The 17,628-nt window shown below is 45.8% G+C and overlaps 1 protein-coding gene across 1 annotated transcript in view; it reads right to left on the reverse strand.

The window, feature by feature from the left end:
• LOC115477495 (putative ATP-dependent RNA helicase DDX11-like protein 8) overlaps positions 1–17,628 on the reverse strand; it is a 348,371-nt gene that overhangs the window by 6,116 nt on the left and 324,627 nt on the right. The window contains 3 exon segments of the mRNA XM_030214406.1: positions 7,628–7,703; positions 9,153–9,237; positions 9,410–9,510. Coding sequence (XP_030070266.1) covers positions 7,628–7,703; positions 9,153–9,237; positions 9,410–9,510 — 262 coding nt within the window.

Here is a 17,628-nt window from a genome sequence, read left to right on the forward strand (position 1 = left end):
TCAGGCTCAGGTGGACCAGTTCCTGGTAGCCTCTCCTCTTCGGGCTTGGGACTATGTGCAGCTGTTGGGCTCTATGACGGCCACGATGGAAGTAGTGCCCTGGGCCAGGGCTCATATGAGACCACTACAACACTCTCTGCTGCAGCGCTGGACTCCGATGTCGGAGGATTATGCGGTGCGTCTTCCCTTGGATCCAGCAGTGCGCAAGGCGCTGAGCTGGTGGATGCAGACAGACAAGTTGTCTGCGGGAATGCCTCTGGTGGCCCCAGAGTGGATTGTCGTCACGACGGACGCCTCATTGTCGGGCTGGGGAGCCCACTGCTTGGGAAGGACAGCGCAGGGGCTCTGGTCTCCTGCAGAGGCGAAGTGGTCTATCAACCTCCTGGAACTCAGAGCCATTCGGTTGGCGCTTTTGGAGTTCATCCCGGTACTGGTGCTGAAGCCTGTACGGGTACTGTCGGACAATGCCACGGCTGTGGCCTATGTCAACCGCCAGGGAGGTACCAAGAGCGCCCCTCTAGCCAAGGAGGCTATGAGTCTATGCCAGTGGGCGGAAGCGAACCTGGAACAGCTGTCAGCGGCCCACATTGCCGGAGTCATGAATGTCAAGGCGGACTTTCTCAGTCGCCATACCTTGGAGCCCGGAGAGTGGCAGCTATCTGCTTAGGCGTTCTTGGACATCACGAAGCGCTGGGGCCAGCCGAGCCTGGATTTGATGGCGTCATCGGCCAATTGCCAAGTGCCGCGCTTCTTCAGCAGAGGACGGGACCCTCGATCCCTGGGAGTAGATGCTCTTCTCCAACAATGGCCGACACAAGAGCTTCTCTATGTGTTCCCACTCTGGCCCATGTTGGGCAGGGTCCTAGACCGGGTGGCAAAGCATCCCGGCAGGATAATCCTGGTGGGTCCGGATTGGCCCAGACGTCCCTGGTATGCGGACTTGATCAGGCTCTCAGTCGACGATCCTCTGCGGCTGCCAGTGGAGCAGGGCCTGTTACATCAGGGTCCCGTGGTGATGGAGGATCCCTCCCCCTTTGGTCTTACGGCCTGGCTATTGAGCGGCAGCGTCTGAGGAAGAAGGGCTTCTCAGACAAGGTCATCGCCACTATGCTGAGAGCGAGGAAACGCTCTACTTCTACTGTTTACGCCAGGGTTTGGCGTATCTTTGCAGCGTGGTGTGAAGCAGGCTCACTTTCTCCCTTCACTGCTCCAATTTCTTCAGTGTTGGCGTTCCTGCAAGAAGGTCTGGACAAAGGCCTGTCGCTCAGTTCCCTTAAGGTCCAGGTAGCGGCTCTGGCTTGCTTCAGGGGCCGCCTGAAGGGTGCTTCCCTGGCTTCCCAGCCAGATGTGGTGCGCTTTCTCAAGGGAGTTAATCACCTGCGCCCTCCTCTGCACTCAGTGGTGCCTGCGTGGAATCTCAACCTGGTGCTAAGAGCATTGCAGAAGCCGCCGTTTGAACCCTTGTCGAGGGCATCTCTGAAAGACCTGACGTTGAAAGCAGTCTTTTTGGTGGCTATCACTTCAGCCAGAAGAGTTTCCGAGCTCCAGGCGCTCTCATGTCGAGAGCCTTTTCTGCAGTTTACTGAGGCAGGAGTGACTATTCGCACAGTGCCTTCCTTTCTGCCCAAGATTGTTTCTCGCTTCCATGTGAATCAGCAGCTCTGTCTCCCTTCCTTTCGTAGGGAGGACTACCCAGAGGAGTACTCTGCTCTTAAATATCTGGATGTGAGACGAGTCATCATCAGATACTTGGAAGTGACCAATGATTTCCGGAAATCGGATCATCTGTTTGTCCTGTTTGCAGGTCCTCGTAGGGGTCTGCAGGCTGCTAAGCCTACAGTGGCAAGATGGGTCAAGGAAGCCATTGCAGCGGCTTATGTGGCCGCGGGGAAGGTGCCGCCTATCCAGCTGAAGGCTCACTCCACAAGAGCTCAGGCGGCCTCGATGGCAGAGGCCGGTTCCGTCTCCTTGGAAGAGATATGCAAGGCGGCAACTTGGGCTTCGGCCCATACATTCTCCAAGCATTACCGCTTGACTGTGGCTGCTCGGGCGGAGGCCCGGTTTGGAGCTTCAGTGTTGCGGTCAGGGATTTCTATGTCCCGCCCTGGGTGAGTACTGCTTCGGTACATCCCACCAGTCTATGGATTGATCAGCTTGATGATATGGAAGGTAAAATTATGTATAATCATACCTGATAATTTTCTTTCCATTAATCATAGCTGATCAATCCATAGCCCCTCCCAGATATCTGTATTGTTTTACTCTGGTTGCATTTCAGGTTCAAGTTTAGTCTTCAGTTACTTCAGAAAGACTTCGTGTTCAAGTTTTTTCACTTGGATTCTTCAAGAGTTAAGACGAGTTTGTGTTACAGTGAGCTGCTGCATTCCTCTCCCCTCCGTTTTACGGGGCTGGATTGAGACTTATAATTCTGCCGGCACTCCCTCCCGCTTCGTGCGGCTGTAGGGCAGTTTTGTACCCCTCCCGCTTCGGCGGTGTTCGGGTCAGTCAGCTCCTCCCGCGGTTGCGGTTGCAGGATAAGCCAGATCCCCCCGCATCGGCGGGTGTGGTGTCCCTCCCCCGCTCCGCGGGGATGAGCTGGACGGATTCCCCTCCCCCACTTGTGTGGGGATGAGCTGGGTTAATTCCCCTCCCCCGTTTCGGCGGTGGTGAGCTGGGCAGAGTGTCCCTTCGTGGGTGTAATTCTCTAAGTGCTGAGTCCTGCGGATGGAGCTTTGATATCGACATACTGAGGAGTTTCCGGCAGCACATGACCACATATAGGGAGGCAAAAGTTTGCTCTCTATCTCCACCTGCTGGTAGATGGACACAACCCACCAGTCTATGGATTGATCAGCTATGATTAATGGAAAGAAAATTATCAGGTATGATTATACATAATTTTACCTTAGTGGAATCTTTCCTGGAAGCAAGTAAGATTCGAGAGACACCCTCTGAAAGACCCAAGGAGGCAAAGTCTACGCTCTCAACATCCAGGCCGTGAGAGCCAGGGACTGGCGGTTGGGATGCAGAAGCGCCCCCTCGTTCAAGATCTTGCATACCACTCCCGAGTAGAGAGACCACGCGTGAGGTTGCATTATCCTGCTCAACCTGTCAGCCAGACTGTTGTTTACGCCTGCCAGATACGTGGCCTGAAGAAACATGCCATTCCGGCGAGCCCAAAGCCACATTCTGCCGGCTTCCTGACACAGAGGGCGAGATCCTGTGGCCCCCTGCTTGTTGATGTAATACATAGCAACCTGGTTGTCTGTCTGAATTTGGATAATTTGATAGGACAGCCGATCCCGGAAAGCCTTTAGAGCATTCCAGACTGCTCGTAACTCCAGAAGATTGATCTGAAATCGTCTTTTCTAGAGGGACCAATATCCTTGGGTGTGAAGTCCATCGACATGAGCTCCCCACCCCAGGAGAGACGCATCCATAGTCAGCACTTTATGCGGCTGAAGAATTTGAAAAGGACGTCCCAGAGTCAAATTGGATCGAATTGTCCACCAAAGTAGGGATTCGAGAAAACTCGTGGACAAGTGGATGACGTCCTCTAGATTCCCGGCAGCTTGGTACCACTGGGAACCTAGGGTCCATTGAGCTGATCTCATGTGAAGATGGGCCATGGGAGTCACATGAACTGTGGAGGCCATGTGGCCGAGCAATCTCAACATCTGCCGAGCTGTGATCTGCTGAGACGCCCGCACCTGAGAGATGAGAGGCAGGAGATTGTCGGCTCTCGCCTCGGGAAGGTAGGCACAAGCTGTCAGAGTCCAGCAGAGCTCCTATGAATTCTAGTTTCTGTACTGGAAGAAGATGGGACTTTGGATAATTTATCACAAACCCTAGTAGCTGCAGGAGTTGAATAGTCATCCGCATTGACTGTAGGGCTCCTGCTTCTGAGGTGTTCTTCACCAGCCAATCGTCGAGATAGGGGAACATGTGCACTCCCAGTCTGCAGAGAGCCGCTGCTACGACAGCCAGGCATTTTGTGAATACTCTGGGCGCAGAGGCGAGACCAAAGGGTAGCACACAGTACTGAAAGGGCCATGTCCCCAGACGGAATCAAAGATACTGTCTGTGAGATGGCAGTATCGGAATGTGAGTATAAGCATCCTTTAAGTCCAGAGAGCATAGCCAATCGTTTTCCTGAATCATGGGAAGAAGGGTGCCCAGGGAAAGCATCCTGAACTTTTCTCGGACCAGGTATTTGTTCAGGGCCCTTAGGTCTAGGATGGGACGCATCCCCCCTGTTTTCTTTTCCACAAGGAAGTACCTGGAATAGAATCCCAGCCCTTCTTGCCCCGGTGGCACGGGCTCGACCGCACTGGCGCTGAGAAGGGCGGAGAGTTCCTCTGCAAGTACCTGCTTGTGTTGGAAGCTGAAGGACTGAGCTCCCAGTGGGCAGTTTGGAGGCCAAATTGAGGGCATATCCTAGCCGGACTATTTGGAGAACCCACTGGTTGGAGGTTATGAGAGGCCACCTTTGGTGAAAAAATTTTAACCTCCTTCCGACCGGCAGATCGTCCGGCATGGACAGTTTGATGTCGGCTATGCTCAACTGGAGCCAGTCAAAAGCCCGTCCCTTGCTTTTGCTAGGGAGCTGCAGAGGCCTGCTGAGGCGCACGCTGTTGACGAGAACGAGCACACTGGGGTTTAGCCTGAGCCGGCTGTCGGGAAGGTGGATTGTACCTGCGCTTATTAAAAGCATAGGAAGCATTCCTCTTTCACCAAAAAAATCGTCTACCAGTTGAGGTAGATGCTGAAGGTGCCCGGTGGGAGAGCTTGTCAAATGTGGTGTCCCGCTGGTGGAGCTGTTCTACCAACTGTTCGACCCGCTCACCAAAAATATTATCCCCCCGGCAAGGCGCATCCACCACTCGCTTCTGGACTCTAGGTCAGTGTCACGCAGCCATGAGAGCCTGTGCATCACTATACCCTGAGCAGCGGCCCTGGATGCAACATCAAAAGTATCGTAAGCACCCCTGGACAGGAATTTACGACACGCCTTCAGCTGCCTGACCACCTCCTGAAACGGCTTGGCTTGCTCAGAAGGGAGCTTGTCCACCAACTGCCGCACATTATTCCGCATGTGAATGCTCGTGTAGAGCTGGTAAGACTGAATTTTGGACACGAGCATAGCAGAATGGTAGGCCTTCCGCCCAAAAGAATCCATAGTTCTAGACTCACGCCCAGGGGGGCACCGAGGCGTAATCCCTATAACTCTCGGCCTTCTTAAGGGCCAAATCCACCACCCCAGAGTCATGAGGCAATTGGGTCTTCATTAACTCTGGGTCCCCGTGGATTCGGTACTGGGACTCAATTGTCTTGGGAATGTGGGGGAGTAGTTAATGGCTTCACCCAGTTCGTCAACAATGTCTGCCTAAGGACATTATGAAGAGGAACTGTGGTGAATTCCTTAGGTGGAGATGGATAGTCCAGGACTTCGAACATCTCAGCCCTGGACTCATCCACCGTCTCCACAGGGAAGGGAATGGCCGTAGACATTTCCCGGACAAATAAAGAAAAGGAAAGATTCTCCGGGGGAGAAAGCTTTCTCTCAGGTGAGGGAGTAGGATCGGAAGGCAGACCACAGGACTCCTCATCCGAGAAATACCTGGTGTCCTCTTCCGCTTCCCACGAGTCCTCTCCATCGGTATCGGACATGAGTTGGTGACGCTGTCCTTTGTGGCGGTGTCGAGAGGAAGACCCCCGAGCCGCAGGCGACGAAGCTTCCTCCAGCGACGTCGGCGGGCAGTCAACCTGGGTGGTGGCCGATACCGGTACGGTCAGAGACCTCACCATGGGCGACAAGCCAACTACTGCCTCACTCAACGGTACTGATGGTGCAAGCACTGCAGGTACCAGAACAAACGGTACTGACGGCGCAAGCACCGAAGGTACCGGAGATAGTCGTAACAGCTCTCCCAGAATCTCTGGCAGTACGGCCTGGAGGTGCTCGTTCAGAGTAGCTGTAACATATAGTAACATAACATAGTAGATGACGGCAGAAAAAGACCTGCACGGTCCATCCAGTCTGCCCAAGAAGATAAATTCATATGTGCTACTTTTTTTATTTGTACTGTCCTCTTCAGTGCACAGACCGTATAAGTCTGGCCAGCCCTATCCCCGCCTCCCAACCACCAACCCCGCCTACCAACCACCAGCTCTGGCACAGACCCTATAAGTCTGCCCAGCACTATCCCTGCCTCCCACCACCGGCTCTGGCACAGACCGTATAAGTCTGCCCAGCACTATCCCCGCCGCCCAACCACCAGCCCCGGCACAGACCATATAAGTCTGCCCAGTACTAGTCCCGCCTCCCAACCGGAGCCGGTACAGGCGGCGACGACAGAACCTCTCTGGGGCTCTGAGTCGGTACCGGGATGTCCTGGGCAGAGCGCACCGACACCTCCTGAATGGAGGGCGAGCGATCCTCCCGGCGTTGGTGCTTTTCGGGTGCCGAAGTCCTTGGCGTCCCGGAGCTCTTGGTACTGTGGCGGGAAGGTGACCGATGGCGATGCTTCTTAGCCTTCGCTCGAAGCACACCAATGGTACCCTCTGGTACCGAAGAGGAAGACGTGGAATCCACAGGCCTCCTCAGGGCCAGGTCCGAAGGTCGGTCCCGGGGGGCCTGTAGAACAGGAGTCCTCGAGACAGGTGGAGACCTGCTCGATGGCTCACTGCCACCAGCATGGGGCCTGTGGACAGCCCTTACCTGCACTCCAGACGTCGATGTAGTCTCCGGTACCGACACCGATACAGGTGATGACCTCGATATCGAAGGGCCGGACCTGGCTCCAAACAAAATGTTCCACTGAGCCAATCTCGCCGCCTAAGTCCTCTTTTTCAATTGGAGGCACAAAGTACAGGCGTTGGGACGATGACCAGCTCCCAAACACTGAAGACATGAGACGTGTCTATCAGTGAGCGAGATTGTCCGGTTGCACGACGTGCACTTTTTAAAGCCGCTGGTAGGTTTCGTGGACATGGGCGGAAAAATCACGCCGGCAAGGTCGAACGCGGTGTCAGAAAAAAAGTACACCAAGACGGAGGAAAAAAGGGGGTCCCGCATGGGTGGCCCAAAATGGCTGCTGAAGAAAAAGAAAGAAAACTTACGGGAACCTCTACGAAATAAAGGAAAAGCTAAACTTTTTTTTTTTTTTTTTAAAGAAGTTCGCGAAAAGGGCCAAAAATCGGCGAAAAAAACTCACAGGAGTCTAGAAGAACCGCAGCGAGGGGTCTCTGGGGCAGAGAACAGCAGCGAAGCAGCGTCCCGAGCCGTGGAAAAAACAAGACTGAGGAGCACGCTCGCGTTCGGGCGGGAAGACGGTCGCGAATGCGCGATAACGCACGGGAGCGTGAGGCTAGCAAACTCTTTGTTGCTAGGGAGAATTCCGGTTCTGGGGCTGCCGTTGACGTCACCCATCAGTGAGAACAAGCAGCCTGCTTGTCCTCGGAGAATGTGTTTTAACTACAGATACCTTAACGCCTGTTCTTTATGCATAAAGAATGTTTTCCGTATTATCTGACAACGGCTCAGTCCCATTTATGTCACATAATTGAGACTGTACTGTGGTTCAAGGTCCTCCATGTTTTTCATAATAGGACAGTGCACTAGTACCTATAGACTGGTTCACAGCTTTCATACAAAGGTTTTCAATCAACGATCGGCCTGGGGACTGCCCATCAGCTCTGGGCTGTAAAACAAGAGGAGGGATGGGACATGTTAAAAGGAACACTTACAGTACCAGCACACAGCATATCAGTTTTGTAACTGTCTTTCCCCCTTTCCATGCATTGAAAAAAATGGGGCTCCAATTTCTCTTTATTTTTTTCACCCACCTAGAAACTAGTTTATAAAAACACCTCTCCCAAATTGTGTCCAGCCACAGGGGCCAGTCTGTATCATAATAAATAAAAGCAGAAAGATACCATCCATCCCATGGCTATTATGTCCACCTGTTATTGATACATTGCCAGTCCCAGAGTCTAATCACCTAAAAAGTTTCTCCTTTCCCAGGATAGTCTTTTCTCCTCCACCATCTTTGACAGAAGAGTATATAATGAGCCCCAATTAGCTTCCTCCAGCACTCCACTTTCCCATGCCCAACCACAGGTAGCAATAGTAGCATGGCTGTTTTCCCCAAATGTCCAGAGTTCCTAGGTCCACAGTGCATCCTGCCAGACAGACCCAGTTATATAAGTACCTGCATTTCTATTACTACATAAGTATTGACATACTGGAACAGACTGAAGGTCCATCAAGCCCAGCATCCCGTTTCCAACAGTGGCCAATTCAGATCACAAGTACCTGTCAATATCCCAAAACAGTGGATTTTCCCCGAAGCTCATTTTAATAATGGTCTATGGACGTTTCCTTTAGGAAGCCATCCAAACCTTTTTTTAAACCATACTGCAGGCTGCCTGGCAGATTTCTGATTCTATCATCTTAGTGTTGATCAAGCAGCTCCCTTACCAGTGAGCTTCCCACTTTGCTTGTAGAGTGTGTGAGACAGACTTAGCTTTATGAATGCCCATGTTTCCATTTATTATAAGAGATGCAGCCTGCCAGGTTTTTGTACCCATGATGATTTAAGGGGTCTCCCTAAGGTTGTAAAGATAAATCAACAACAGAGTTGCATTTGAGGCTTTTCCTCCTTTCAACACAAAGTACAGCACATCAGTATTTGCTTGGATATCTTTTGGGGTTTATCAGATACAAATCAAGGTCAGGTATACACAAAAAGTAGCACATATGAGTTTATCTTGTTGGGCAGACTGGATGGACCGTGCAGGTCTTTCTCTGTCGTCGTCATCATCAGCAACATCTACTATGTTACTATTATAGACCCAGAGTTTAAACATTTATCAGGAAATTTTCTGAATATTAATTTATTTTCAGAGTTGGACACTAGGGCAAAGTGGAATTAGAAATAATCTAGCGCTTTCTAAATATCAAGAAATGTTTTCAACTTGGCACTCTTAACATCTAAAATTACTCAGACTTGGTTTCAGGTTCTGTATTGCCTGGAGCACACAACAAAACATTTTACTTCTACCATTTTCAAAATCTCAATTATTCTAAATCACTACTCAACTAACATCCATAACAGCATCATGCCAATGATGAAAAGTAATAGCTATACCATGGATTTGTCAAGATAGGTTATCTTCTCCTGTAGCTCTGGTGATTTGACATTGGGGTATGGCATTCCCACCATAACAACACATCTGGATGGAGAGAGAAATAGGGATGTTCTCACAACCTAGAAAACAGAAATTTCTGCGTGGACCTGAATCAACTACATCTAACAAAATTACAAACATTAATTCATGTGACAAAAATTCCTCTCTAGACATGTATGAATTACCACAGCTATAGAACTGCAATGCCAGTACCGACCTGCCCAAATCATCAGAGAAATTGATTCCTTCACTCATTTTCCCTCCAACCACAGAAAAGAGAAGAGCACCTGTCAGATGCCCTCCATATTGCTTGCAGTGCTGTAATAAGAAAAGAAAGTGGGTGAAAATAAAAAGGGGAATTAAAAGAAAAAAACTTCATGCAGAGAACATCTTAAATCAGTTAAAAAGGAGAGATTTCTTATAAATTGCAAGGTCAATCCTATTTAGCTAAAAGGCATGATGTACTAAGCAGCTTATGGTTAGTGTACCTGTTGACTCCCATTTTAGTATGCTAAAATAACTTCTGATAATATAGGAAAGAAATTAGTACACAAAAAATGTGTGCTAGTACCTTTTTCCATGTAAGTGCACAGAAAAGTCCTGCATATAGCATTACTTCCATTGCAGAAAAGCATACTAAAATTAAAGCATTTTTTATGTTTAAATCTTTTTATTAGTAGTAACATAACAATTCGATGAGGAGTACAAATGCAAATGCAATAAGTCCTACCATTGATCTAAGATCACTAGACAGTTTTAATTTTCTCCCCTCCTCCCTCCCTACTACCCAACTAACATCCCTTATCAGTTCTATATTTACCATACATTTATTGATGATAACAAAACAAATAACTGCAAAGCAGATAAGAATGCGACTTTCCCATAGTTGGCACATTTTGTGAAAGTTACCCTATTGGGATTAATCATCCAACCTTTCCCCACCCTCCTCCTCCCCTCCCTTCCCTCTTACTACCTTCCCTCTCTCCCTCCCCCCCTTGCGTTTGGAGGCTGAGTGGTCAGGGCATCTTCCGCTATCTTTCCCAGTGGTAGGCATATTCTTGGGTCAGTCTCTGCCAGCCAGCTTTTGCAGAATTCGCAGCTTTGATGTGGGGTGGTTAAAGCATTTTTTAAAAATTTCATCTTCTGTGCTCATAGCTAAATTGTTTGCCTATAGCAGAACCAGACAGTTGATTAATCTGTTGAGGGCGGGACATTGAGGAATCCACATGCTGTTTGTGTTGAGTATTTGGGCTAGTGTTTCATTGTTTAATATTAATAAAAGCTTTCATTTAAAAAAAAAAAAAAAGGATACACCACCATCCACTAATCATGCATTATTAAGAAGGGTACTTAGTTCAGTAAAAAGAGGTCTTGACTAAAAGATCCTAAAGCAGAGGGAACTACAGCCACTAGGGTCACGTCCACTCAGTATGAACCACTGTGGTATGGTCCTGTCTGTTTGTTTTAACATCCTGGTATCATGGGGGGGGGGGGGGGGAGTGTATATGACCGTTAATCCATAGCTGATATCAGATGCATCTAATGGCAGTCTATTAGGCCAATGTTGACTTTTGTGGCAAAGAGGTCTATTAATAGCACTTCCCAAACAGGATAAAATATTGCAAAGAATCTGACTGTCAGGTGGCTTCAAGAGGTGACTGCATTTGTCTACCACCTTTGTCCCTTCTGAAGACGTAAGCTGCCCCCAGAAGATATTGTGTTATTCATCTAATTTTTAAATGCCTCCCTGCTTTTTCATGTAGTCTATGGCTACATGAAATGGATCAGAATGGATCTGTCCGATTCTATTTGGTAAGCCTTTAGACCATTGAAAATATCCCTCAGTTTGAGAAGAAAGGCTGACTGCGACTGTCTCTCCCATCTGGCCCAATGGCTCTGGATAGGCAGAGAAAGAGTGTATGAGCGCCCTATCCTAACTTGGATGCATCCATTTGGTGAAACTTTGGATGAAGTGGAAGGCCAAGAATCAGGTTGTAGATGGACCTCCAGCTTTAAAGAGAGGCAAATTCTGTAAGTCAGAGAACAGCAACATTGCTTTCAATGGGCCTTTAATGTCCACTGTAATGGATGCATATGAAGGCAATTGTGAGGAGTCACTGGAAGCCATGTGGCCAAGAAGAATCATTAGAGAATAAGCTGTTGGTGAAAGCTCCATGGTGCATCTGCACCTTGAGTACTGCATTCAGTTCTGTTCACCGTATCTCAAAAAAGATATAGTGAAATTAGAAAAGGTTCAAAAAAGATCGACCAAAATAATAAAAGGGATGAACGCCTCTCGTATGAGGAAAGGCTAAAGAGGTTAGGGCTCTTCAGCTTGGAAAAGAGATGGATGAGTGGAGATGTGATTGAGGTCTCCAAAATCCTAAGTGGTGTAGAATGAGTAGAAGTACATTGATTTTTTTATTCGTTCCAAAAGTACAAAGACTAGGGGACAATCCAGGAAGTTACATGGAAATACTTTTAAAACAAATAGGAGGAAATTTTTTCACTCAACGGACAGTTAAGCTCTGGAACTCTTTGCCGGAGGATGTGGTAACAGCAGTTAGTGTATCTGGGTTTTAAAAAAGGTTTGGACAAATTCCTGGAGGAAAAACCCATAGTCTGATATTGAGGCAGACATGGGAAACAACTGTTTGCCCTTGGATTTGTAGTATGGAGTGTTGCCACTATTTGGGTTTCTGCCAGGTACTTGTGACCTGGCTTGGCCACTGTTCGGAAAACAGGATACTGGGCTAGATGGACCACTGGTCTGACCCAGTATGGCTAGTCTTATGTTCTTATGAGCTTACAGACTAAAACACCAAAGCTCAAGCCCCGTCTTTGGTGTCTCGGTGCTCCTATGTACTGGGTGTTTTATAAAATTTAACCATTATTACCTCTACAGGAATTTCACACTGTCCTACATGCTCTGTCTTTTCATCTTTAGACTGCTGTAATCTGTTTTTTTCTTGATTTGCCTTTATCTACACTACATGGCTTTCAATTAACCCAAAACACAGCAGCATGGCTATTTGTGGGGTTGTACTTATCAAGAACGTTTTTTCACTGACTGTCAAGTTTATACTGCAGCATTCTCCAGTTCATGACAGAGTAGTCTCAAGATGGAGCCATGATTTAATAGGGCATTGCTGATATTCAATGCCAGTGCCCACATAGTTAACTGGCCATGTTGGACCGCATAAAAAGCACTCCTAACTATATCCAGTTAGCTGTGCAAGTATGGCCCTGAATATCAGCCAAAAGCCAAACACCCAGATATTCAGTGTAGGTGCCCGGAGAGGAGCCTGCACTGTGTATTTGGAGCTAATAGAGCTAGTGGTGGTCAGTATTTACATACAAATCTTTTTTATTGAGATAGAATGGGGACAACTCATATAATAGCCAAGTGTAAACATTCAAATTATATGTCCATTCCCATATATCCCTCTCCCCCCCCCCCCCGATCCCTCTGAATTAAACAAAATTAGTAGAAGGTCTGTGTTCTTATAACCTCCCACCAAAGGCGACCCAAGACACAACTCCCTAGAACCCTACCTTTTCCAGGAGTGATGCCCATAAGTAAATATAAGTAGGGTTGAATGTTCAAATCTTTCAATACCATGCTCTGTGTTTGATGTGAGAGGTTCTGAAGATGAGGGTCTCAAATGGTAATGAATCTCCTCTTTTGTGCTAAGGTTACACCTGTGTCTCTAGCTTCCAGCAGCATCAATCAATGAAACGGATTCCATTAAACAATTATGCCCAACCATACATGCCTTATAAAACAGAAGATGTCTCTCCAGTCCTGAGATCCCACAACTAGATGTTTCCCCAAATAAGATACCCAGGGAAGAAAGTGGAATCAAGGTACCTAGAAGACTGTTCAAGTACTGTCATATCCTAGACCAGAACTGGTGAACCTGCAGCCATTGCCAAAGAGCACGAGTGCGTGTGCCCTTCGAATTACCACACTTGACACATATTACAGAAGCATACTCCCAGAATATGCCTACACCTGAGAAAAGCAGCTCTAGTAGGATTCAAAATGTGCATTCTCACCAAGTCATTCCCATAAACATCTTAGGAATAAGTTTCAGTGAGTGACTAATGTCAGGAGAAATCAATCTTGTATCAAGTTCCTGATTTCACTTAGTAGCTAATACTTAATGTGTGTTGGAAGGCATTACATTCCATAAGGCCTTGTGCAATTGTGACACTGACATCCTAGTAGAGCCTACTTCTTCGAAAAAAAAAAATTATTTAGTAGAAACCCCCATAGAAAAAGAACCTCTATTCAAAATAAAAAAAATAATGGGCCAATCGCATATACCAAAAGGTATCTGTGATCCGTACTGCAGGATTCTGTTAAAGAATCTGAAAGGGCATTAGCTTCCCATCCTCCTGTAAAAACTGTGCCATAATATGAAGTCCCTGATGCATCCATCACCTAAAGACCTCATGTGTCATACCCAGAATAAAAGTTACCCCCAATAGGGAGAAAATCTATACAGGTCCAGTTAAAATGTCGTACCAATAACAACTGGTGCCAGGCTTCTCTCAAAGAGCGAAGAAGGGTACTAGTCTCAACAGAATGAGAAAGCCTCTTCCCCACAGCAAGCATAAGATAATTTAAATGTAATTTTCAAAGTAAGAACAGCATAACCATCTAATTATAAGTCGAATATCTAGGACCCCCCCCCCCAATCGCTCCTGACCCCAATTACCAAATAATTTGTCAATTATTAATTTAGGTAAATTTTTTACCTCTCCAGCAGAACCTAGCAACTTCCCTCTGTAAAGTCTTTATGTAGCAACCCTTGGTCTTTTCCCAGTGTGGCATTACTTATGTAACCATAAGGGGACACACTGGAGTATGAACAGCCACGTCAGAATAGGCTAATTCTCCCATTCAAAGATAAAGGCAATGCCTGCCATTTGGCTAACTGATGTTTCATAAATTTGAGGAGCTGAAAGATATTGACATGATATAGTCAGGGATACAAAGGTAGTCCTATACCAAGATATCTAAAACTCCCCTCGTCCACCTCAGCAGGAATTCAGAGTCCCACTGCTGTTACAGAGACTCATCCATGGTCAGGGCTTCCGATTTTGCCATATTTAATTTAAAACCTGAGAACTCCCTAGGGGGTTGATTGATATGTAGAAGCAAATCGTCCACAAATGCGGAAATCTTAAACTCTTTGGAACCTATACAAACTCCATCAATGCCAGGGTTAGAAATGATCTCTCAGATTAGCGGATCCCAGGTAAGTACAAACAACAAGGGGGCATCCCTCCCTAGTACCTCTCTGAACAGGAAAAGGGTCAGAAATCACCCCATTAACCCAAACCTATGCCTGAGGATCCTAGTATAATGCCCTAACCTCATCCCTCAAAAAACTGTCTATCCTATATCTGCCTAAGACCCCATACATGAATCCCCAGTCCACCCTATCAAATGCCTTTTCATCATCAAAACCGAAAAGGAGAGAGAACAATCCTTGTTGGTTAGCAATTTAGCTTCATAGCAAAAAAAAAAAAAAAATGGGCCTATATGATTCTGAACAAAAAAAAAAAGCAGTGTAGTAATACTCTCTCTTGTATGTGTATATATATCATTGTTTTTGATTTTGCATATAATATTTATCAATAAATCCAATCAACAGGGGCCCAGAGCTATTCACTGAAAGTGAAAAGGAGCAAAGGAGGTAAAAGGCCCTCAATAAACTGTGGTTTGTTGCTAGGAATGACAATTTGTTAATCACCCTAGCTGGGTTACAATATTGTCCATACCACAGTACACAGAATTGATCATTGGTCCCGAAAAAACCTCCAACATACTTAAAATCTCACATCTCCTAAATGGGGACCCGTTTCACCATTTGGCTTCCTCAGGGGAACAAAGCTCACTGCCAGCATGCATAACTGTGGAAAAAAACATTAATTAAATATGGAACAAGAATCAAATGAGTTAAATATGGAACAAGAATCAAATGAGTGACATTACATATCAACAGCGTTTCAAAACAGCAAATAACCTTAGCACAGCCCCAAGTCTATTCAGCCAAGAAAAAACTGAAAATGGCGCCTCCTTTTAAAGAGATGCCAACACATGCACCGTGTATAGAAACCCCCGTGTGATATCATAATTAAAAAATATGTTGCAGAAAATCTTATTCAAAAAAACGCTGACCATTCTATCATGGCACTTGATTCGGCTCTGTGGATTTCAAACGGTAAATCCACCATTGCTCTAGCTGCCACAATCTTCTGTCAGTATCACTGCTAGTATGTTGGGAGAGACACTGTCAATAACCCAACAAGAAAAATCATCAAACGAATGTTGTTTCAACTGATTGTGTGCCACTAAAGGAGCCCCAACACGTTGCTGATTAATACTGTCCCTTTGTTTGTTCATCCTAATATTTAATCTCCTGATAGTTTTGCCAACATAGATTTTTTAAGCAGGGGCACTTCAAAATACACACGACTCCTGCAGATTTACAATCGGTCCTTTTCCTTGAATGATACTTTTCTGATCCACAGGATTTACAAAACTGATGCTTTCTAAAGTTATGTTACAAGTTTTACAACTCCCACACTTGGTGATTAACAAATTGTCATTGCTAGCAACAAACCACAGTTTACTGAGGTCCTTTATCCTCCTTTGCTACTTTTCACTGTCAGCGAACAGCTTTGGGCTCCCGTTGGTTGGAATTATTGATAAATATTATATGCAAAGTAAAAAAAAAATGTTTAAAAATTATATACAATAATTTTGCCTCAGGGCAGAGCTACTGTTGGGCCGGCAGTAGTCCCGGAACAGCAAGCGGTACGCCAAGTACTCTTATATGACAAATATTTGCTTATGACAATTAGCAAATGTCTCATCTGGCCTATAACTTCCTAGATCAAAAAAAACCATCCTGATATTTAGAAGTACTGCCACTTTAAGCACATAGAACTGGTCTTTTCCTTCTCCAAAGCTGGTGCATCACCATTACCCCTATGACCAGTGAATGCCTGATGAGCTTTTCCAGCTGGTAGTTATCAATAACTCAAGCTCCTTTATGCCCTTCTCAGCTCAAGGAGCAAAAGACTGCAGTAGAGCACAAAGAACTATAATGCACACAAGCAACTGGGTCTTGTTTAAGTTTAATTAAGGCTTGATATTATCGCCTTTACTTTACAGGTCAAAACGGTGTACAATCAATACAAAAAGTTGGAAAGAAAATCCATTAAAAACAGGAAAGAACTCAGTCACAAAGAATGCACATGAGTATGTATGATGGTGTCACTGTACCATTAAAAACAGGGATCCCTCGAAGCATGTCTATCCCGACGCGATCGACCTGACCCGGAAGTGGTTGAAGGTACGATGGCGACTCGAGGAAAGGGAGAAGCAGTGCAAGAGGGAGGCCCGATTCTGAATGAGTCAACGGCTGAGCGTTTTGCTCCGACACAAAAAATAGCGGCTGTGTCACTGGAGAGCATTTGGAATGCTCTCCAGCGGGTAGAAGCGACGGTTGCCAATTCAGCGAAAGAAATAAAAGAACTAGTAAGTACAGTCGAAAATCTTTCCATATCATTTAATGCTGCAAAACAAGAAACATTAGAGCAAATGGGTGCTCTTAAGCAAGATGTTGTTAAATTGAAGGATATTTCAGCCTCAATTGTAAAAGATAATTTATCTACACAGCGCAGATTAGAACAATTAGAGAACTTTAACCGTAGGCTGAATTTAAGACTGTTGAATTTTCCGAAGGAACTGGGAATTAATCCTCAAGATGCCTTTAAAGTATATTTGTTGGAAGTTCTAAAATTTTCCCCGGAAACTTTACCACCATTGAACAAGGTTTATTATATTCCAACAAAAAAATCACCTGAAATTTCTGCTGAAGCTATCCCAGATGAAAATCAAGAAGAACCTTTGAATGTATCTGAACTTTTAGATTTAACACTGAATGTGAACTCTGAAAGAACTACCTTAATAGCATCCTTTATTTTCCAACAAGATGTTGATGCGGTAATGCGAATTTACTTTAAAAAAATGCAAACATTGTTTAGAGGTAAAAAAGTCTGGATTTATCCTGATATTACTAAACAGACCCAGGAAAGGAGGAAATTATTTTTGCTTATGCGAACAGAAGTAATATCTTTAGGTGCCTCCTTTTACCTTAATTACCCATGTAAATGTGTTATTAAGTATATGAGTTTAAAATATATCTTCTATCAGCCAGAACAGTTGAAAGCATTCATAAATATGAAAAAAATTGGTCAACCGCTGATCTAGAAGAGATTATATGAAATAATTGGATAGGTTGCATGCTAAGCATATTACCACTATTGAGTTTTTCCTCTTTTTCTTTTTAGTAGTTTTTCTAAATTAGACTACCCCCCTGTTTTAGTGGTCTAAAGAAGAGTTAAATATAATTT

This window comes from Microcaecilia unicolor, chromosome 9 (genome assembly GCF_901765095.1).
Source record: "Microcaecilia unicolor chromosome 9, aMicUni1.1, whole genome shotgun sequence".
Lineage (NCBI taxonomy): Eukaryota > Metazoa > Chordata > Amphibia > Gymnophiona > Siphonopidae > Microcaecilia > Microcaecilia unicolor.